The 23,065-nt window shown below is 47.2% G+C and overlaps 1 protein-coding gene across 2 annotated transcripts in view; it reads left to right on the plus strand.

Annotated features, from left to right (window-relative positions):
- ZDHHC15 (zinc finger DHHC-type palmitoyltransferase 15) overlaps positions 1-23,065 on the plus strand; it is a 72,547-nt gene that overhangs the window by 33,243 nt on the left and 16,239 nt on the right. For both annotated transcript variants that reach the window (XM_036739945.1, XM_036739946.1), the window contains exons 6-10: positions 1,753-1,785; positions 2,457-2,577; positions 10,378-10,510; positions 13,004-13,130; positions 16,258-16,361. In XM_036739945.1, coding sequence (XP_036595840.1) covers positions 1,753-1,785; positions 2,457-2,577; positions 10,378-10,510; positions 13,004-13,130; positions 16,258-16,361 — 518 coding nt within the window. The remainder of the gene's footprint in view (positions 1-1,752; positions 1,786-2,456; positions 2,578-10,377; positions 10,511-13,003; positions 13,131-16,257; positions 16,362-23,065) is intronic.

Consider the following 23,065-nt stretch of genomic DNA (forward strand, 5'->3'; position numbering starts at 1 on the left):
GTGACCTCCTTGGTGGTACGTGCCCAACAGCAGAATCTCTGGGTCAAAGGGTACAGTAGAGCTTGTCTTAAACCAAAGGGGTTCCTGGCTCTAGGCCTTGTGCTCATCTGTCCAGAGAATAGCTTGCCTGATAGGGGTCTTCAGAGACTTTTCCAGGTGTAAGTGTGCTGTCTATACACACACACACACACACACACTCACACACATTCACATTCACCATGTCATACTCATCTGATCTGTCTTTGATTTGCTAATTTGCAGCAATTTAAGAGACACTTGGCTAAACATTTTTAAAGCGACCTTCTATCTAGGGTAACAGGATGCATGGGACTGGAAGTGAGCCTTGACCCTTGCTAACCACCTCATATTTCTTATAGCGGTACGATTCTGTGACCGGTGCCATCTGATCAAGCCTGATCGCTGCCACCACTGCTCTGTCTGTGCCATGTGAGTGACAAGAATATTTCCTGAGTGCTAAGCTTTCCCACTGCTAGTTGCCTAGGCAACGAAAAACTGGTCTTTACATGTGACCATGCCAGGGCATCTCCCTTGAATCAGAGATGTCCAAACTAAAAATGCTTTCATGAAGATGATGCTTAAGACCAGGGTTTCTTAACCTGGGGGCTATGGACTTAGTATGTTTTTATGTTTTGGTAACTATATTTCAAGGTAATCTATTTCCTTCGTAATCCTATGTTTTTAATATTATTTTATGCATTTAAAAACATGATTCTCAGAAGGGGGCCATGGGCTTCCCTAGACTGCTAGAGGGTTCCATGACACAACAAAGGTTAAGAATCTCTGCTTTTTGGACAGAAAAGAGAAACAGGGCCCTAGTGGGGTGAGAAGGGAAGGGGGAAGCGGGCCCCCGGGGGTGGGGAAAAGAGAATTCTAGGTACATGTCCTTTCAAGCCCTTGTTTTCCCTGGGTGAGTTGCTTTGCTCATATTCTCTTCGCCTGTGAAACCCTTTTGTGATTATCCCAGGATTTGTCTGTGCTTGGAAAGGAGAGGTATGGACAGTGTTGGGGTGAGGGAAGGAGAATGACAGAGAAAAAGATAGAGCAGTAAGAAGACAGAGTATACAAGAAGCATAGTGAGATGGAAGGAAGAAAGCTGCCCTAGGCCTTGACTCTCTTGTTGGAGTTTTGAAGCCTCCTGCCCCTTCAAAAGGCTGTTTCAGGGCCACTTATTTGGTGTCAGCTTGATCCCATGACATGATCGATCACATCCTTGAAAGAGCCAAGGACTCACTCTAGGGTAGTGTAGGGAGTGTGTGTTGGGGGGAAGAGGTGTGGGCAGTGTCTCAGAAATGAATCTCTGGGACAGGGCAGATGCAGCGACATCTCTCTCCTCCCCCAAATGATGCCTCACATAGCACAGCCCAGCTACAGAATCACCCTTCTGTGGTAATGATATTAATAATATGTCAACATATCAGGGAGCCTTGGTTTTATCAGTATGAGAAACTCCCTCTTTAGAAACTCCTTCCACCAACGCAGATCTGCCTGTGACGCAGTAGATAAGTTGTCAAAGGCACATAGAGATGATGTGCCTTGCCCACTATCTGTCACCTAGTCATTAAGTATTAGAGGCAAAAATTGATCCAAGGTCTTCCTAACTCCAAGCCCAGCATTCGCTCCGTGTTTTCTAGTGATGACAAAAACAATAGCTGATATTTGCAATGTTTTGCAAAGAAATGTTTCCTTATTAGCATCTTCTTACTCTGTCCTCTTGTGTTTTGTCTCTTGTAGGTGTGTCTTGAAAATGGACCATCACTGTCCTTGGTACGTCCTCCTGATTGCCTTCTTACTCTTAATGGGTCCGAGTTGCTTATGTGTCCACTCTTCTCCAGCTCAGTTCCTTCTGCCCCCATACTTCATTGGTCTTTTACGGGACTCAGCCCAATTCAGAGTCAGAATGAATAGGAGTAGTTCTGCCCATGCATTCCTAAAGTCACAGAGGGGGATAGATAGATTCCTTTCTGTTCACTGCCTTTAACAAGTAGTCACATGGTTAGCATGAGTTCACTTCTTTTCACGTTTCAAATCTGTTTCTAGCTGCCCTATGGGTGGAATCCTCTGGCCCAGTATTATTCATTTCAACTGCCCTCTTCCCAGTCTGGTTTGGCAGACATAGGGGGGATCAGATTGGATTATCTCACCATGGGCTAGAACAACCCCACCCCAATTCCCCAGCTTTGCACAGCTGCCTAGGCCACAGTGGATTCCCAACCTTACATTTACTTGGTAGGCACAGCATGGATTTCTGGGGCTGCAGATGGAGACAGAAATGAGGATAAAACTTGAACTTGATTTCTTTCTGGTAATTCTGTGGAGGACCTTCTAGCTCTGCAGGCCCTCATGAATGGCCCCTAATGAATCAGCCTTGTTTCGTCTGGCTCTGTAGCCCCACGTTCTCAACGTGCTCCAATTCTTGCTTCTTTGTGTTTTTTCAGGGTGAATAACTGCATTGGATTTTCCAACTACAAATTCTTCCTTCAGTTCTTGGCCTACTCTGTTCTCTACTGCCTCTACATTGCTGCCACTGTTTTCCAGTACTTCATCAAGTACTGGGTGGTAAGTTTGGGAATCCTCATTTACCAACACCCTCACCCATCCCTATCTAGGAAAAGTTCACGTATGCCCATCTTGCTCTGTGTTTTAGAAAGTGAACACTTTATGTTAAAGGGAAATGGATTTCTGTGGAAAGGAGGAGTTTAAATAACTAGAGGATAGGGACTGTGCCTGGGATTTCATTGGTTAAGGAGAACTCCCATATGTAGAAGCTCCCATCAATGCAGGTCATCACCTTCTCCTCAACTTAAAATCCTAAAGAGTTTCCTAGAGCACTGAGAGGTGATTTGGACAGCTTAGACGAACTGATCCGAAGTACAGTGAGAAGAACCGGGAGATCATGGTGCACAGGAACAGCCATGTTGTACAGTGATCAGCTGTGAAAGACTTAACTACTTTGATCAAGACAGTGATCTGAGACAATTCTGAAGGACCCATGATGAAAAATATTCTCCACCTCCAGAGAGAGATCTAATGAACTCTGAGTGCAGACCAAAGCAGACTTTTTTCCCTTTCTTTGTTTCTTCTTTATTATTATTTTTGCAATATGGCTAATATGGAAATATGTTTTGCATGACTCCAAATGTATATGGTTAATATCATCTTGCTTGCCTTCTCAATGGGCGGGAGAGGGGTGGGAGCAAGGGAGAGAATTTGGAACTCAGAATTTTTTTAATGAATGTTTAAAGAGGTGACCTACCCAGGGTCACATAACCATATGTATCAGAGGCAGAATAGGAACTTATCTCCCTGGCTTGGAGACCAGCTTTCCAGCCCCTTTCATTATGGCCTGTTTCACTAAGGTCTTCGGGATCTTACTGCTGATATGGCTCTTAACGACTTGACCATCCAGGACCTGAACAGAGAATATGAAAAAATGAAACTCAATTCTACAGTAAAGTTTTCCACAGAAGGGGCTGCCTGCCATCTCCCAGGCCCACCTCCTATTTGCCAGAGAGCTGTGGCATTCCCGCTTGGCATGACCACACGCTGAAATCCCCAGAGCTGACGGGCCTAAAGTTGAGAGCCTGCGTCTGCAGCAAGAACTGGGCTGGGGGTCAAGAGGCCTGGCATCTTGCTCCTTCTGGCTGTGCCTGACCTTAGGGAAGCCACTTCCTTTCTCCATAAAATGAGGCCTGCCAAGCTTCCTCGCCTCACCATGATGTTGCAAAGATCAAGTGTAAGAATGCACAGGCTGGCACTTTCCAGCATTAGAATGCGCTCGACAAATAGGATTTTGGCCATGTCCCCACAACACGCCTACATCCCTTTGTTTCCTCACCTTTCACTTGTGTGAACAAGGCCTGATGACAGTGGAATAAGAATGGGGAGGGCTGAGAGCCCTGAGTACTGAGTCAGGAGAGATGCACACTAGCTATGTGACTGTGGGCAAATCACTCACACTTCTTACCTGCCATGAGCCTCAGTTTCCTCATCTGTAAAACCAGGATATTACCTACCTTCCATGGTTGTTTTATGGAAAGTTCTTTGTAAACTTTAAAGTGCTAGATTAATGTGAGTTTTTGTTATTAATAATAATGGAGAAGCAGGAGTGGAAATAGCTCTGCCACTTACTACCTTCATGACCTTCATGAGAGGGCAAGTCACTTGCCCTCTCTGAGCCTCAGTTTCCCCATCCGTAAAAAGAGGGCATTGGACTAGATTAAGGTTTGGCAGACTATGGCATATAGGCCAGATCCAATCCACTGCCTGTTTTAGTATGGCCAGCAAGCCAAAAATGGTTTTTACATTTTAAAATAAAGTGCTGTACAAAAACAGGCAGAGGATTTGGCCTGGCAGGCCGTAGTTTGCTGACCTCTGGACTTGTTGGCCTTTCAGTCCCATGTTCCTCTAAGTTCACATTTACATCTTGCTTTAGGGCTTACAAAATACTTTCTTTGCCATGACTCTGTGAGGTAAGCAGTACAAGTATGTTCATCCCCACTGTACAGAGAAGGAAATCAAGGCTTAGAGACAGGCATGACTTATCCACAGTCACTATAGCCCAGGAAGCGGCTGAGCCAAGCTTTGAAAGCAGGTTTATAGAGCTTACCCCATGCTGTGTTCTCCACCATTTGGGAACCCAGAAGAAATGCCTCCCTCTGGACTTCCATGACTCTTTTGCTCAGCGTTGTCAGCTCCTTCTCTGCCAGCTGCCCACACTGAGCCCTAGTAGCAGAGTCCAGAAGTGTGGCCAGGGCTGCCAGTTACTGCTCTTGGAAAGTTTTCTTTTGGGGGCCAAGAGTCTTCATTTGTGATGAGGATCTCAATCCCTCAGCTCCTGTAGGAAAGGTTGAATGAAGCCTCTGGACAGAATATAGCTCAGAATGGTCCAGAGAACAAAGGAACCAGGGCTTCCATTGTTGTGAATACTTAAATTATCCATTAGAAAATTGGAGGGAGACCCAGTTCCCCGTCCCCCTCAGCATCTGTTGTTGCCGAGTCAAACCTGGGACCTCAGGTACTGAATCAGGAAAAGAATCCAGCCAGTCCCAGGGGCTGATAAAGCAGGTGGAGAAATGGTGGCTTCCATGGGGTGATGAAGAATATTAGCAGAGGGGAAGTTTTGTCATGAACCTCTGCTAATGCGTACTGCTGCTGTCCCTCCACAATGGGCATCTTGGCAGGGAAGCTCCAGCTCCCCGCTCCCCTTTGGGCCCTTCTCCCAACCCTGAATTCCTTATCTGTTGCTCCATCTTGTATTACATGTTTGGCATTCAGGCCATGTGCCATGCTCCTACCTCAGGGAAAACCCCGAGGGGCCAAGAAACCACCTCCTCCAATCATCAAGGAACAAGCTGGTCTTTACAGTCCGCACTCCTGACCTGGCTTCAGCAGCTGAACAGCAGTGATCCTGTGCCAGGCCCAGCCTTCTCTCTGCACTACTGTCAGCTCCCCCGCCCAAACACTGCCTCTCCCCCTGCCTTTTGAGACCCCCCACACCGAGTGGTAGATGGGCCCTCTGGACACATGGCTAGTGGATCTCAGCTGAAGAACTCAGTCCTAGCTACAACGTCAAGGTCATTGAGAACTCAAGAAAATGTGGTTTGTTTCCAGTACCCCTGGCCAGCCTGAGCTTTGGGGCTGTTTTCTAAGTCTGCCTCCACTCTGCCTGAGATTAGAAACCTTGGCCTCAGCAGAAGACCTCCATTGCCTTGCTTTAACTTTCAAGTGTACATGCTTCCAGGGGTAGGGCAGACCTCCCTAGAAGGCCAGTCCTAGCCCTCTGCAGCAAGAATCTAGCTCCCATCAAACCATCTATATGGAATAACATCAGATCCCTTATCACTTCATTAGCTGCAGCATGGTACAGGGAACAGGGTGCTGGATTTGAAGACAGAGGACCCCCTTAGTGCCTGTGTGACCTTGGGCAGATCACTTGCCCTCTTTGGGCCCTAGTTCTTGGTCTGTAAAATGAGGTAATTTAATGATCTGACCTCTGTGATTCCTTCTAGCTCCAGAAATGGGAAACTTCAGGTTTCCCAAATTGATGGAATGGGCCCAAGCAGAAGGTACAGTATGTGGAGGCAGCATAGACTAATGACCATTTTTGTAAGCTCCTAAATACCAGTTTTATTTCACTTCTTAATAATTATGAATCTTTGGGGAGAAGAGAAGGGAAGAAGGAAAAAAATATCAAAAACGTCTAATCAGGGGTGGGCGACCTGTGGCCTCAAGGCCACATGTGGCCTTCTAGGTCCTCGGGTTCAGCCTTTTGACTGAGTTTTCTAGAAGAAATCCTGTTAGTAAGGGGATTTGTTCTGGGAAGTTTAGATTCAGTCAAAGGGCCACACTTGAGGACCTAGAGGACCACATGTGGCCTCAAGGCCCCAGGTTCCCCACCCCAGGTCTAAGTGTATTACTGTCAGAACTTGTGCTTGCTGTTCCCAAGTTCCCATGAGCACCACTCTGGTTCTATAGGATTCCACAAGCTCTTGCTTAGAACTCCTACAGGGCCTTAGGAAGTTTGATATGATAACCTATGAATGGCTTCACCTGCCATTGAACTGTCATCACTCCTGAATATACTTTACTTTGAAGAGATGGAACATTGGGTCTTTTCCCCATAGGAAGACCAGCTGTGTGACCCTGGGTAAGTCACTTAAACTCCCTAGGACTCAGGTCACCCATCTGTAAAATGGGGGGGTTGGACTTGATGAGCCCTTCCAACTCTAAATGTGTGATCTCATGAATAGCTCACCTCAGAGGCAGGGCTCAAAAGGGGAATTCATATTTGCTCTGTGTGAGGACCCAGGAGCCTTGCATTGACTGCGTAGGTTCTGTGCAAGACTTGATCACCTTCAGTGCATTAAAGGAGGACATAACAAAGTAGGAGAGTTTGGTAATCATCCACCAGAAAGCCCCTGGTCTTCATATTGTTTTCAGCGTGTCTAACCCTCTCACTTCTCTGGCCTTATACACCTTGAAAAATCGGTGCTATATCCTAAGGCCAAAAGAGCAGCACCCTGGCTGTCCCACCAGGCAAACCTTCCCTTTCTCTTTTCATCCCGGCCTGGAACCTGGCTCACATGCTAAGCTCTAGCCTCCTTCCCAAGATTCTTTTTCACCCTCCTTTTTAGGACTCATAAGAGACATTAGAGATTGACTTAGTTCAGGGAGGGGGGGGTGGCTTTCTCAAAGTCACATGGCCCAGTAGGAATTTGAAGCCAGGTTTTCCAACTCCAAGCCCAGTGTTCTTTCCAAGACACCACATATGTCACCTCGTTAGGCACCGTTCCAGAGAAGTTCAGCTCTCTAGAACCATGTTCCCAACTGAGAAGGAAGAAAGAAGTCCCAGCCCGTTGACCTGTTGGCTCCCTCCCTGGCATGGTTCTCCCCATTGTGCGTGTGGCATGCCTTAGCGCCTTGCTGCCACTCTTGTTCTGAGTTAGGGCTGGAGGGAACCCACCAAATGGACAACTGCAGTGAGCAGAAGATGGCCCAGCTTCCTTTAGGCTGTTTAGCACCCACTGGTATGACTGCCTGTGAAACCTCATGGCTTTATACTGTCTAAAGGCAGCTGGCCCATATGCTGACTCATTCCTCGTTAGCTATAAAAAGCAGCAGTCCAACACTTGTGGTGGCTTTTACGTTGAAGGCCATCACTGATAGGGAAGACGTGTTCCAAGTTCTTTGTGGATTCCACATAGGTACATAGTGTTGGACAGCTCCATTTTCAGAGCTAGAAGAGCTCTTAGGACTCACATCAAAGACTGTAGAATCATTGATTTAGAGCTGAAAGGGGACTAAAAGGACGTCACATCCAGCCTCCTCATTTTACAGAGGAGGAAACTGAAGCCCAAAGGAAAATGGCTTGCTCAGGATCACATGATGAGGGAGTTAATAGCAGAGTCCAGATTGAAAGCCAGCTTTTCTCACTCCAAATGCAGTGCTCTTACCATTCCTGGGAAGTGACTTGTCCAAGGTCATACAGCTAGTCAATAGTAGAGGTGAGACTAGATACCACTTATGCGCCACTTTATTAAGCTGTAGAGACCAAAGTGACCAAAAGGAGCTCCATGTTTAAAGGACTCAGGAAGAGCCTGCCCTGAAGAGGCAGGGATGGACTTTGTGACGTCAGGATCCCCTCAGTTTCAAAGAGTCCAGGGCCTGCAGACTTTTGTTTTGGTTTGTTTAACTGGTAAATGCATCTTTATTGCCCGTATTATGCCTGCAGTCAGGACCCGTCTTACCATTTATAGGTTGAAAACATTCACAGTGAGAAAAAATCAGTGGGAATGTCACATAAATAACAGGTATGGTGTTGAGAGGGGGGGGAAGGAGGGGAGAGAGAGACATAAAGGAAGAAAGAGAGAGGGGGGAGAGAGAGAAAGGAAGAGAGAGAGAGAGAGAGGAAGGGAGAGACAGAGAAAGGAAGAGAGAGGAAGGAGGGGAGAGAGAAAGGGAGAGACAGAGAGAGGAATGAAGGGGGAAAGAGAGAGAAAGGGAGAGAGAGACAAAGAGAGAGAGAAGGGGGGTGGAGAGAGAGAACCAGTTGGAGAGGCATGCTCATTTGAAGAAAAGACTACCTCTGCCCTCCAAGGAGTTGTGTGTGTGTGTTGGCGTGGGCACTCCCACACTCCCTCCAGTGAGGGCTCATTGTCCCTCTTGGATCTGTAGACAGTCTTTGAGAGTCACAGCAGCTGAAAGATTCCTCACCTGCAGCCAACCTGGCAAGGCCTCTCTGAACTTAACTGGGCCAGTCTTCGAATGACAGCCCCAGGGTCCAGTGCCAGGCCTACGCTTGGAGCCTTTCTAGCTTGATAGGGCCTGTCAGAACCTGAGTTCTGCTCATAAGCCTTTGAGAGATCACTTCCTCTGACACTGGAAGAAGACTAGTGTGAAAGAAAAAAGGGCTGCCTTCTGAATCTGACACACATAGGAGTAAATTATTAAGTCAGATTCAATTCTCTTGACACCTACTAACTGCCTATTCTTTGCAGGGCTCTGTCTCAGCAAGACCTTACATAGGAGGTGGCTCTAGAGCTGAGCCTTAAAAAGGTCAGATGACAAGAGTCAGGGGTGAAGAGGAATGGTAATGGAGCCTCCATAGACACAGAGGGTGGGAATGGCGGCCACTTGGGTTGGAGCATAGATTGCACGAGGAGGAATAATGGGAAATCTAGAATTTGTTTTGCTTCACATATTTGTTACAAGGGTTTTGTCTTCCTTTTTTTCAGTGGTGGGAGGTAGAAGGGAAAGAAAATACATTTTTATTCATTGAAAAATATTATAAAAAATAAAAAAGATAAGCTGGGGCCAAATTTGTAAAGGACTTTTAGTACTGAACATGGTCAGATCCGTACTTTCAGAATATCGATGTGACAGCTACAAAGAAGAGTTAGAGGGGAGAAAGGTTTGAAGTAGGGAGACCAACTGAAAGGCTGTTGTAATGGTCTAGACAAGGTGGCCCCAGACTGGAGGGGAGAGAAAGGGTGCAGATGTGAAAGATGCTGTGGAAGTTAAATCGATAAGATTTAGCCACTGATTGCATGCAAACAGTGGCTGGAGAGCAGTGAAGGAGAGTTTAGAGCTGAAGATGACTCCCGTGTTGTGAATGTGGGTCATTAGAAGTTTGTTGATACCCTCAATAGACACAGAGAAGTTTGGAGGATTTCAAGGGAATGTACTGAGTTCTGTTTTGGACACATTAAAATGGGATGCTTATGGGACAGCCAAGTGGAGCTGTCCAGCAGGTGGGCAATGATGCAGGCCTGGAGGTCAGCAGAGAGGCTGGGGCTGGAAGATCGGGGAATTATCTGAACAGAGGTGATCATTGAATCCATGGGAGCTGATGAAATCACCAAGAGACAGAGCTTATCTTTGGGGGAAATAACACAAACAGAAATAACTGTGATACAAAATGAACATCAGTGCTTATAAGAGATAGAAACCAAGGGCGGCTGCCGGATTTGAGGGAGGTGTCAAAGAAGATGTCAGGAAGTCAGTGAGAGAGACTTCCGCCAAACTGACTTTGAACCATTATGACAAATAGAGATATGGTTTCCCCCTCTTTGGAGCTCTTCACACAGAAGCTGGTTGACCACTTGTCAGGTCTGTTACAGTGGTGGATGGGTTGGACTAGATGTCCATAGAGGTCCCTTCTAGTGCCCAAAGTCTGTGATTCTGTGATCTCCACCAGGTCTTGGAGGGGGAAGGATGTCACCAGAAGGGCAGAAGGGCTGCAGGGAGGATGCCAGTTTCAGGCAGAGGGGCAACAGCATGAACAAGTCCTGGGAAGAGTGAGGCTGAGGCTCACCAGTTTCATCTCTTTCTTGTCTTCCTTGTCTCTTTTGCTCACAGGGTGACCTGCCTAATACACGCTCCAAGTTCCACGTCCTCTTCCTCCTCTTTGTGGCTTGCATGTTTTTCGTCAGTCTGATGATTCTCTTTGGCTACCATTGCTGGCTTCTCAGCAGAAACAAAACAACTTTGGGTAAGCTTGGCCAGTCTGGGAGGCTAGTGGAATCACCACTCGGGTTAGAGGGTTCAGGTGGCCCATCAGACCTTTCGAGGAACCCGAGATAATGGGGCCATTTAGTTGATGTGTCATCACTCTGCTTTGCCGCTGAGCCAGACTGAAGACAGCTTTACTGAATGAAATCCAGGAGAGAAAACCTGTTTGCAAATGGCCCTGACTTGGAGGGTTGCTGTTTATAGCTCATATGGGGTAACAGCTCCCCAGAGTTATCATCCAAAAGGTTACCATCCCCAACTGACAGGGGCATACACACCCAGTGAGCAAAAGAAAAAAAGGACAAAAGAGGAAGCCAGGCAAAAGGTGGCCAGAAGAATGAATGTTCAGAGAGAGCATTTCAAAGAAGGCAGAAGAATGATTCAGAAAACCAGCCAACCCAATATTATAGCAGCATTTCTAGGCTAGAAACACTGTGAGGAAATAGGAAAGCATCAAAGACATGGTCCCCACCCTCAGAGAGTTTACAGTCAGGTTGCAAAGGCAGGATACAAATCCATAAAAAGCTAAACAGCAAAATAGTAAGGAAACCCAGTTTAATGCCCCAGACATGTGTTATCATAGCAAGCCAGGCCCTGGTTCACTGCCATGCAAAAGTTCCAGAAGAGATGCATAGAGGGTTGTCCCAGGAGGGATCGAGTTGGAACTGCATCTTACCAGATGGGGTATAATCAGAGATGGGGGAGGGAGCTGGGAAGACATCTCATGAAGGTGGGGGAGGGCAATGAAGATGCCTCTTCAGCTGGAGCCAAGGGTTTGGGGAGTTGAGTGACTAGAGACAGCACTTAACAAAGAAGGGTGGAGGCCAGATCATGGAAGACACTGAATGGCGATCCAGAGAGTTTGGATTAGATTCAGTTGACAGTTGGGGAGCCATTAAACGGAGCAAGGAATAGACATATCCCAAGCCGAGCTTCACTAAGCTTAGTTGGCCAATTTGTGCAGGCTGGATTGAAGGAGGGCAGGAACCAGCTGGGCCTTGAATTCATTAGGACCTAACCTAGGCCTATGGTAATGGATATGCAAGAGGGAAGGGCAGAAATGGAAGATGGTGCCAAAAAAAAATCAAGAGGACTCAGAACCTCTTTAGATGTGGCGGGAGAAGAAGAAAGAAAGACTACTTGGAGACTCTGAGCCCTCTGTCCAAGTGATATAAGCTAACCCTTGATCACCATTTTGTGGCATTTGGGAAGACAACACACACATATGCACAAATACACACATGTTCACACAAAATTAGCAACACAAAACAATATGTAGGTCTATACCAGGAGTGGGGGAACCTGCGGCCTTGAGGACACTGGCCCTCTAGGTCCTCAGGTGCAGCCCTTTGACTGAATCCAAACTTCACGTTTTATGATTCCATGATTGTTAGAGGGCTGCACTTGAGGACCTAGAGGGCCACATATAGCCTCAAGGCCACAGGTTCCCCACCCTGGACTCTATACAAATGCCCAAGGAAGCAATGTGGAATGGTAGAAAGATTTGGAATCTGAGAATGTGAGTTCAGATCCTAGTTTTCATCTTGGACAAATCACTCGCCCTCCCCTCAGTTTCTATCTCTGTAAAACTAAGGGTTTGGACTATGATCTCTTAAGGCTTTTCCAGCTCCAACATTCAGAAATGCCTTCTCACTTGGATCATCTGTGTTCTAAACTTCCTTCTCAATTTGATACTCTGGATTCTTTGTTAATCTTAGGTCCCTTAGAGCCCTAACATTGGGTTTTCTAAGGTCCCTTTCATTTCTGCTATTTTGTAGGCCCGGGTCCCTCCCAGCCCTGCCATTCTTTGTTCCAAACATTGTCCCTTCCCGCAGATTTTTCAGAAATGAAATCTACATTGTTACTGCTTTTTTGAATGTTATTAATTGTACAGCAGCTCTAAAGACAGGCACTGTTTGGCTATTGCCACTTAGATGATGAGAAAATGGTCTGCAATGTGTTTTTCCCTCCTTACTTCTGGCGTGGAGAGGCGTGTTGGGCCCTGGTGGCCTGCTGAGATTTTCATATGAATAACAATTCCTCCTGCCTCTCAAGCATTTTCCTCCCAACCACCCAGTGTGGCAGGTAGTATAAGTGTCCAGGGAAGGAGAATGAGGCTCTCACATCAGTGAAGCGCTTTGCTCATCCTCACCCAACTAAGAAATATCAGTCAGGACTTGAACCTAGGGCTTGAAGACCTGCTCTGATCTCTACACTGGCCTATATTTTCTGTTGTAGTGTGGTTACAATGCACAGAGTTGTCTTCAGTCTAACTTTGTATTGGGTAAACAATATTTAATTTACTGAATCATTTCATAGTAGTTAAGGATGACAAGTCAGTGCTCTGAGACAGGACAGTTGAATTCCCCAGGATCTGTAAAATCCTTGGTTTTCTGAGTGTCCTGGGGCATCCCCTAATGCATTGTCCTTTGTCCCTCTCTCCCTGTTGCTCCACTGTCCTAACCCACCCTAGAGGCCTTCTCTGCTCCAGTGTTTCTGAGTGGCCCTGACAAAAATGGGTTCAACCTTGGCTTCATCAAAAACTTTCAGCAAGTGTTTGGTGAGAACAAGCGGCTGTGGTTACTCCCCATCGGGTCCAGGTAAGTAAACTGCAGGCCAAGCAAGAAGCCTGGGAGACACCGGCACATTTTCCTTAGCTCCCGGGCCTCATTCCACTAGACACATTGTTCTCTACCATGTTCCAGTTGTTTCTGCTAGTTTAAAAAAAAACCAAGCAAGCAGAAGCAGAGAAGGGGTCAGAGGTTGGTGTGGGCCGCCACAGACTGCTGTAGTTGTCCCAGGAGAGCAGCAGGGTCACACCTCCCATGAAGACACCAAACTAACGGTCACCAGCTCAGGACCATCGCTTATGTCTGACTTTCCTAAAGCTCCCCAGCCACACTGGAAGACAAGGCTGTGTAACTAGACCACATAGGGTTTCCAGATCTCCATTAAATCTGATTAGGAGAGTAGCTAAATTGGACAAGACCTCCGAGGCCATCAAGTTTAACCTGTACTGGAAGAGGAGTCCCTTACACAGTGTATCTGCTAAGTGGTCATCCTGCCTTTGCTCAGAGACTTCCAGTGAGAGGAAGCTCCTTCTCCCACCCCACCCCCCCACCCAAGAAGGCCCATTCCACTCTGGGATACCTCGGATTGTTACTGAGCCTAAAAGCCGCCTCTCGACAGGCCCACCCAGAGCTCCCAGCTCTGTCCTTGAGCCAGTGGACAGCTCACTAACATGAGTCCCTTTTGCACATGATAGCTCTTCAGGTCTTTGAAGATGGGTATAGTGTCCCTGAGTCTTGTCATTCCCAAGCTAAAAATGCCTAGTTTTGTCCAGCAATCCCCACATGACATGATCATGAGGCCCTCCACCATATTCGATTGCCCTCCTCCTCTAGATGTTCTCCAGCTTACGTCCTTTCCAAAACGTGGCGCCTCCACCTGGACACCTCCCTGGTCCTAGGCCCTACATCTCTCTTCATGCAGTTTAAGAATATGTTTGCTTTCTTGATTGCCTAATTCAATTCAACATACATATATTAAACAGCTACTCTGTGCCAAGCGCTGTGCCAGGTGTGGGGAATACAAAGAGGAGAGCAAAAAAAACAATCACCTCCATGGATGATGGTGATCAGAGCGTGCCTTCTCACTGTGGGGGAGGGGCTGGAGGGAGGAAGAGAATTTGGAACTTAAAAAATTTTTTTAAAAATTAAACGTTAAAAGAACTGCCCCTACCCGCAAGGAGCTTAGATTCTATTAGAGGGACACAATGTGGACACAAGCAAGTCAATATGATATATATAAAAATAACAAAGTAATTTCAAAAGGAAGAGAGTGTTAATCTCTGGAGAGATGAGGCAAGGTCACATGTAGGAGGACGAGAAATGTCTGGGACTCGTGTGGAGCTGTCCACTGGCAGACTTGTGTGGCTTGGCTCCGGAGGGCACGACCAGGAGCTCTGGTGTTGAGAAGCAGCTATAGGCTCAATAGAACAGATTTCTTAGTAATCAGAGGTATCCCAAAGTAGAATGGGCCTTCTTGGGTGGGAGGGTTGGGGGAAAGCTTCCTCTTGCTGGAAGCTCTGAATGTAAAGGCACAGAGACAGGAAATGAAGTATGTGAAGGAGACAAATGAAAAATAAGGTGGGATCCACACTGTTGATTTACATTGAACTTGTAGTCTACTATGACCCCAGACTCTTTTTCAGATGATCTGCTTATCAAACCACACTTTCCTCACCTTGTACTTGTAAAGTTAAGGCTTTTACATTTATCCTAATTACATGTCCTGCTATCAAATCTGATTCAGTGAACTAGCCTTTCAAAACTTTTTTGGATCTTGATTCTATTGTCTAGAGTGTTAGTGATCCTTCCCAGCTTGATGTCATCTGCAAATTTCATAAGCATGCCATCCATGCCTTGATCTAAATCATTGATCAAACTGTAAAACAACACAGGGCCAAGCACAGATCCCTGGGGCACTCCACTGGAAACCATTAATGGCACTCTTTGGGGTGAGCCATTTGGCCAATTCTAAAGTCAACTGATTGAACTTTGCCTTGTCCATATCTCTCCATCTTGTCCACAAGAATAGACTTTGCCAAATGCTTTGCTACAGTCTAGCTCCATTAGCAGCAGCACGCCACATATTGTGGTAGTCTAATAACCCTACCTACTCTGCCTCCATGGCTTTCCCCACATAAGAGATGGTTTGGTTTGGTTTTTAGAGGCCATGCTACTTCTTTAAAAAGCCACTGGAGCTCCTGCTGGTCTAGCTATAAAGAATGACCTATAGCCCTATAATGCCAGTAAAGAGGCTTACTGCCTAGAGCCAGAACTTTGTTTTTCCCACCTCCACCTAGGTGGAAAGTTGGAATCCAACCTTGGGGTTATAATCCTACAAAGTAAACACTGACCACACTCACCACCCCCCCCAACCCTTCCGTACCCTGCTGGAAGCAATAGGTTTGTTTTCTCTGTGTGTCACCATAGATAGAGCTGTCAGCTTTCAGGTTTGCACATGATGGATAGAGAGAGGGGTGTGGGTAGTATCAAACTATGAGTGGTCCCTTCGCAGGGCAGTCATAGAGAAATGGCCACTCTTTCTGGAGCAAGGGCCAGCTCCAAGCCCTCTCAACTCAGCCACGCTCTGAAAAGTCTGGGAGATGAGTCCCAGGCACCATGGACAACCTATTGCTCTTAGAGGCCTTGCTCGCCAGGATTTGAATTGCAGTGACTGCCTCAGCTCCTATTTTGGCTCCCAGTGCCTATGGCCTTGCTGACTCACAAGCTATATAGAGCCCGGGGATGCAACACGACCAGCAATTTCTTTCTGTCACTAAGCCACAGCTGCCATCTACTCTGAAAGGATTCATTGCCTATTGACCTTTCTCAAGAATTCAGAATCAAAGCAATAAGACCAAGGGATATGAATGGGGGTTGTCACCAAATGTTGTTTATTAAGCACGTGCATGTTGCCGTGCTAGCTGCTGTCTAATGCAGGTTAAGCAAGCTTTCTGTCCAGAGGAACTGACATTGATTTAACAGGAAGACCATACTGCAAATACCTGCTGCCTGGTCTGTCACAATTCCATCCAAAAGGCCTAGGTTTGGTTGGGTTTTTTTGCCTAGAGATTCTCCAGCCTTTTCCTAAGTGAGTTGTTTCTCCTTTAAAAGAAGCACAGTCACCTGCAGGTACTCACTGTCTGCATCTCCCACACAGCCCAGGTGATGGACATTCCTTCCCAATGAGATCCATGAACGAATCCCAGAATCCACTGCTGGCCAACGAAGAGCACTGGGAGGATAACGAGGAGGATGGCCGAGGTAAGTGAATACAGAAGGGGATCTGCTTGGGCCTGTTCAGCTGAACAGAAAGGTAGAGCCCTGGCCTGACCCTGTGGCCACAGCAAGCTTCTGTCCATAAAGGAGCCTGTACATCCAGCTGAAGATACCCCGCACATAGCTTAGTGTAGCAATCAGGGGTGGCCTAGCAGCTTGGGAGGGCCTCACCAGCTTTGTGCCAGGGATGAGTTCAGATCAGATCAGTCAGGACGATGAGCAAGCAAAGCCTTCCACACTGGTAAGCTGTCTTTCCCAGGGGCTCACACTTCATAACAACTCAAAAGTTGGAAGGGAAATCAGAGAGCAGTGAGAGTCCAACCTGTGGCTAGACGACAGAACTGGGAAGGTTGGATGAAAGGTACAAAGAGGCAGATTTAAGTTCCCTAATGACAAGTGCCATCCCAAAGTGGAACTGGCTGTCTCAGGGGTCCGTGGCCTCCCTGTGAGATCTTCAGGTAAAGCTTGGATGACCGCTTGGTGGGAATTCTGTCAGGGAGTTTCCTAGTCAGCTAGACACTGGACTCAGGAACACTTCCAACTCTGAAATTCCTCTTCTAGAAACCTCCCCCAGCCCTATAATCCCGAGAGCTACTGTGCCATCTCTCACCACCCTTTACTTGCCATGCTCACTGCCTAAGCTCACTCCAGCCCACTGCTCTTCAATGACCTCCACATCATTAGATCCAAGGGCTTTTTCTCGGACCTCCTTCTCTTGACCTCTTGGCAGCATTCAATACTCACCCACTCACCCCTTGTGCTGCTGTTTGCTCCTGTGGGCTTCTTTGATTGCTGCAATCTCCTACACTTCTTTTATTCCTTCCTCCTCCTATCTAAGGGTCAGCATTTTCCAAGACTGCCCTCGGCTCCATCTCTTTCTATCCTCATCCACTCCCATGGCTGATGCCTACATTGATGTCTCCAAGCTTCGCTCTCTCTGCTGAGCTCAGTACTTATCTCCTATACTCCACTGGGTGATAGAGGTTTTCCTTTCTGATCTTTCATGGCTCTGAAAGCTTTCCGTGTCCCTCGTGTCCTTCTGTTACTGTTTGAGTAGATCCCCAAATAGTTTTCATTCACCACTTCCTATTTCTTCCAAATCAGTTTCTGGCCTTGGCCATGGTCATTTGCCCAAGACTCAGCATCCCAGCAAAGCTCTGGCTGATAACCCTAAGCCGCACCTCTCAGGGCTGCCAGCTTTATTGAAGACATTGCCCAAGGCTCTGGCCACAGGTTAATGGCAGTTTTCATTTGAGAAGGACAAACTCTCTTCACCACCCCAATGATTGAGTAATGATATTAGCAGACTCCAGAGATGTGTAAGGAGAAAACAAATACAATCCACTTGGCACAGTCTTCTTTCCCAAGGAGCTAGAAGAGTGTTGTTTTCATACTGACTCAATGAAACCATTTCAGGTGGTCCATAAGATTCAGGTTGGGGAAACTAGCTGCTCCTTCCAAAGAGAAGCCCAAAGTGAACTTGTTGGCACTAGACGTGATGAGTAGCCTTTGGCTCCGCACCTTTCCCGCACTGTTCTGGGAGTGTTAAGTCTTTGGTCTGCCTTTCCCTAGACCACAGTGCACAGCAAAGCATCTGTACCCCAGGTGACCTATAGAGCCACCAAGAGGGCAGTGGGGGGAACTTGGGAAACCCAAGTTCTCTGCCTCTATGTCACAGTGGGCAGAAGTCACTGTGTCTCTCCGGGCCCCTAGTTCATCCATTAAACAAGGGGGTCAGACGAAATGGCCTTGAAGGCCTGTTCTAGCTCTAGGTCTTGGCTCTGTATGGTTCAAGACTTGGAGGATTCGGTCTCCTCTGCTTAGGGCCCCTGGGTGCTTGTCTACAAAACTGCTTATGTTAAGCCACATCATACTGAAGGGCAACAGAGTGGAGTGCAAAGAGCATTGACTTTAGAACCAAAAAACCTGGGTTCAAATCCTGCCTATGCTCCATAGTACTCATATGACCTTTGGCATCCCTGAGCCTGTTTGCACATCTGCAAAATGAGGAGTGGACTAAATCATCTCTAAGGACAGTGCCTGGTACCTAGTAGGTGCTTAATAAATGCTCGCTGATTGACTGATTCCAGCAGTAAACCCTGTGATCGTAATCTTGACTCTGATGAAAAGCTATTCTAGCATCACATCCACAGGGAGTGCTGTAGTTGCCTTGTGCCAGACGCAGGCTTGTGGCAACCATACTTTCAAAATATCTTCCTCCTCTTCCCCTGGACTTTTCAGGAGAAATTCCCAAGTTCAAGTTCATGTGCACTGGAAATGTCCAACAAAGATGGAATTCAGTATTGCCTTTCTTTAATCAGCAGCACATGACAAGGTGAGCATCTGCTAGGTCTAAGCGTGTGACCATAGTCCAACAGGACCTGTCATTAGGATTTTTTAGTAAAGAATGCATCAATGAATCCATCATCTCAGCATGGGCAATCTCTCCACCACTGCACATGACAGTTCCCATCATGGGCCTTCTTGGTCCAGGGCAATCCATGCCCTTCCATTAGTATCCCAAAGTCCCTTGACTTTTTTCGGTACGAGCACTTCCACCACCAATGCTGATCACTGCATGCATGAAACATATGGTCTTAAGGAGTCGCCTGAGAGTCAGGGAGATTAAAGTGACTTGCCCAAGGTCACACAGCTAGCAAGTGTTAGAAGTGGGATTTGGACTCAGGTCTTTCTGACTCCAAGGCCAGTACTCAGTCCCCCGTGCCATATTTCCTCTCTGTCTTTCATCTGTCCACTCCCCAAAGGATTTATGCACCATGCACAGGGTACTTCTTCCTTCCCCTAGGTCTTTGGCTATTTCCTGGACATCAGTCCAGTGCTCAGGCCCCACCATCTGTTGTCTCTTACTCTTATTCCATGGCCATCATCCTTGATATCTTCTAGTCCACTTCTTGCATGCATGTTCATCAGACATCTGCCCATTGTTAGGCACTATCTGGTCTGCCAGTCTGGTGAGGGTTTTTCCAGTTTGGAGTTAGAATGAGAGTGAGGAGGAGAATAAGAGCCTAGCATGCCAGATAACAAGGTTCTTTCAAGGTTTGGGGAAAGGAACCATTCAGCACACTCACCACAAGCATTGAATCATTTAATGAAGATAATAAAGGCTATACAAATATCCATGCCCCATGAGCCATGTAAGCAGCCCTGGGCCCCAGAATGCCTGTCTCAAGGGCATCCAGCAGTCTCATCTGACCGGGAGGATTCTGGGCTCTCAGGCCGCAAGTTTGGAATTGAGTGACTATCTCCCAATGCTTCCAGGAAGGCAGCGCCAGCTAGTCCAGGCCTCTTCTTGCAGTAGTAACTGGCCTATCTGCAAGAAGCCTCGGTGATCACTCTGTGCTAAGTCGGCCCTGCCCATTCATCGGTCCCTAGGCCATGAAGCAGATGTAGACTCCGGGTCATAGTGTCAGACATCCAGGGCTGGAAGGGCCCTTGGAGCCCACCCTGTCCAGCTCCCTCATTTTACAGAGGAGGAAACTGAGGCCTAGGGAGGTGAAGAGACTTGCCCAAGGTCACACAGGTAGGATTTGAAGCCAAGTCCTCTGACTCCTTTCCACCATACTTCCTCCCTCCCACCACATCACCTCCCTGCCACCACACTGTCTCCCTCCCATCATATGGCCTCCCTCCCAACATACCCCTTCCCTTCTACCACATCACCTCCTTTCCCATTGGGTTCCAGGCAGCCAGAGAGACTCATGCATGAGCCAGTAGGCTTTTCTAGTGCTGGAAAATAGGATATATATGAACATAATGGAACACAGGACACATCTACACAACAAGATACATGAGAATAAAACATCAGGGCAACTAGCTCCATAACAGGCTGTGATGGAAATCAGCTGTTACCAGAAAACAGGGTGTAGGAGAAAAGCCAAACAAAGATTTCCCAGCAATTCCTGACCAGGCCTGAGGCCTGTGAAGTCCCTCATTACACGTGACTTCACTAACAAGATGGTGTCCAAACCTTGTTATGCCACAAAAAGTCGGAGCCTGTGAACATGATTGTCCCCTGCTTCAACCTCAGTTCGCCAGCTGTGATGAGCAGAACAAGAAAGACATTAAAGGATCATGATAGAAAAATAAATGAGCTTCCGCTGGCTGGCCCGTTGGGGAGACGGAAAGAGGGCCTTTAATTTACTTGCGTAAATTTGTCCAGTGTCTCAGGAAGGGAATTGTTTTTCTTATCTAGTGAAATCTCAGTAAATTCCAAACAAACCCTTGAGCCTCAGTTTCTTCCTCTGTAAAATGAAGGATTAGCCCTGCCGGCTCAACATCTCTGAGCCTGTGATCACCAGCATAGCTTTCTGGTGGGAAGGATATAAGGCGAGGCAATGTGATACAGTGCAAAGAAGGATGGATTTGGAGTCAGAAGACTTGAGTTCAAATGCTACTTCCTGCCCCACAGCACCTTCCCTGGGCCCCAGCTGTTGATCAGGGCTTCTTCACCTTTTTCTACTTGTGACCCAAGAAGCACTGGCCTAGATGACCTTGAAGGCCCAGTTCAGCTCTAGATCTCTGCTCTCTGCTGTCCAAGGCTCCTCTGAGTAGGGCTCCAGGATGTGTGGCTGCGTAGGTTGGATTGGAAAGCAGAAGAGTGGGGTTGGAATCCCAGCTCAACCACTCTCTACCTGCGTTTGTAAGGGGACAGATGTGTTCTGCCCTGATTGTGCCAATTGTAGGGTGGCATGCCCTCTGAGGGAACACTGAGATACCAAAGAAAGAGGGGTTCATACCCACTTGGTTATTAATAGGTTTTATTAGGGTTAATTAGGTTGATCAGGTTAAGAGAGTTTATTCACAAGAGGCCAGTCATCCTAGGTGGTGGCAGGACATAGTAACCTTGTGGGCCCCCACACCAACCCCAGGCCAGGTCAGGTATTATACACACACAGAACAAAGAAGGCGGAGTGCCAGGATGGCCTGGGGTCTCATGCCAGTTTGCCCACGGGACAGTTGGAGCTTCTTTTGCTGTTTATGTTTACATGAGGTAGTTTACATTCTCTGTGAGATTTGAAGTCCTGTTCCCACTCTGGCCTACCCCTGTACACCCTTGAATTGAGGAGTTGTCCTTTGAACAGCAAAACCTGCTGTCTCTTAAGTGTATCCACCAGTTCTGGAGATGGGAAGGCTGAGGGATTGATGTTCCAACTGCTGTTAACAGCCAGAGAAATGAACAACCAACTAACATGACTTAAGAACTTGCTCTGTTCCAGGCATTGTACTCGGTGCTGGGGCCTGGTGGCAGGATGGCCTGTGTGGCTTAGACGCTAAGAGCTTTCAGCGGCTCTCTAAGACTCAGACACAGAGAAGGAGCTGACCTGCATTGGTAGAGGGACTTTTCCCACCTGGGAGTTCCCTGTACCAATGGAATCACAGGTCCAAGTCTCTTAAGAAGCTTATGCTCTAAGTGGTGAGATGAGCTGTGAAAATTCAGCTAACAGCAAAAGACCACTTCTGTCGATCAGCAGGTATTTATTAAGCAATTCCTCTGTGCCAGGCACAATGCTAGGTATTGGGCTACAAGTACCAAAGTGACCATCCCTGACCTCAAGGAGCTTCCATTGTAGGAAGGGAAGACCACATGTTCACAGAAAAGTCCAGTTAGGATATAAAAAATCAATAAAAAATGATTTCAGGGCAGAAGGCTATGACAAGGGAATCAGAAAGAGCTTCTCGAAGGAGGCAGCAGGCACTAGAGCTGAGCTTTGAAGGGCTCTAGGGATTCCAGCAGGTAAAGATGAGGAGGGAGAGCATTTCAGGCAGGAGGTACAGCCTGTGCAAAGGTATAGAGGTGGGAGACTGAATACCAAGGATGGAAAGCAGCAAGGAGACCAGTTTGACTAAAATGTAGTGTGTACAAGCAATGTATAGGCACCCTAAAAAGATAAGCAAGAGCTAGTCTGTGGAGGTCTTTAAATATCCCACAGAGGAATTTGTATTTCATCTTCGCGGTGATGGGGAACCACTGAAGTTTCCTGAGCCGAGGAGTATATCAATCATATCCCTAGGATTATCACCTTGGTAGCTGAGTGGAGGATAGATTAGGGAAAAGCAAGACTGGATGAAAAGAAACCAGTTCAAATAGGCCATAGACCAGGCAAAAGAAAGCAAGTTGTGGTGGGAGCAGAAAGATGCTTGAGAGACAGACTCAGCAGGACACAATGATTGATCGGCCACAGGGCATGAGTCTTAGAGAAGAGTTAGGTGACTAAAAGATTGGTGGCGCCCTTGACAGAAATGGGGAAGTCAGGAGGAAAGGTGGCTTGGGGGAGGGGTGGCCGAATGAGTTTCCCACCTCGAGACTTAGTAGGATTAATACCGTAGGAGTTCGGGAGAGAGGTCATTGTGGGATGGACTAGGGTGGTCAGGGAAACTTCACAGAGGAGGTGGGCCTTATAAGGTGGGCAGCTAGGTGGCGCTGCAGTAGATAGAGCACCAGGCCTGGAGTCAGGAAGACCTGAGTTCAAAGGGGGCCTCACTAGCTATGTGACCTTATGCGAGTCACTTAACCCTGCTTGCCTCATTTTTCTCCTCCGTAAAGTGAGCAGGAGAAGGAAATGGCAGACTACTCCAGTATCTTTGCCAAGAAATGGGGGCCACAAAGAGTCTGACATGACTGAACAACAAGAAGATTCCGATAGGCCAAAAAGTGAAAGAGGCTATTC

Source organism: Trichosurus vulpecula, chromosome X (genome assembly GCF_011100635.1).
Source record: "Trichosurus vulpecula isolate mTriVul1 chromosome X, mTriVul1.pri, whole genome shotgun sequence".
NCBI lineage: Eukaryota > Metazoa > Chordata > Mammalia > Diprotodontia > Phalangeridae > Trichosurus > Trichosurus vulpecula.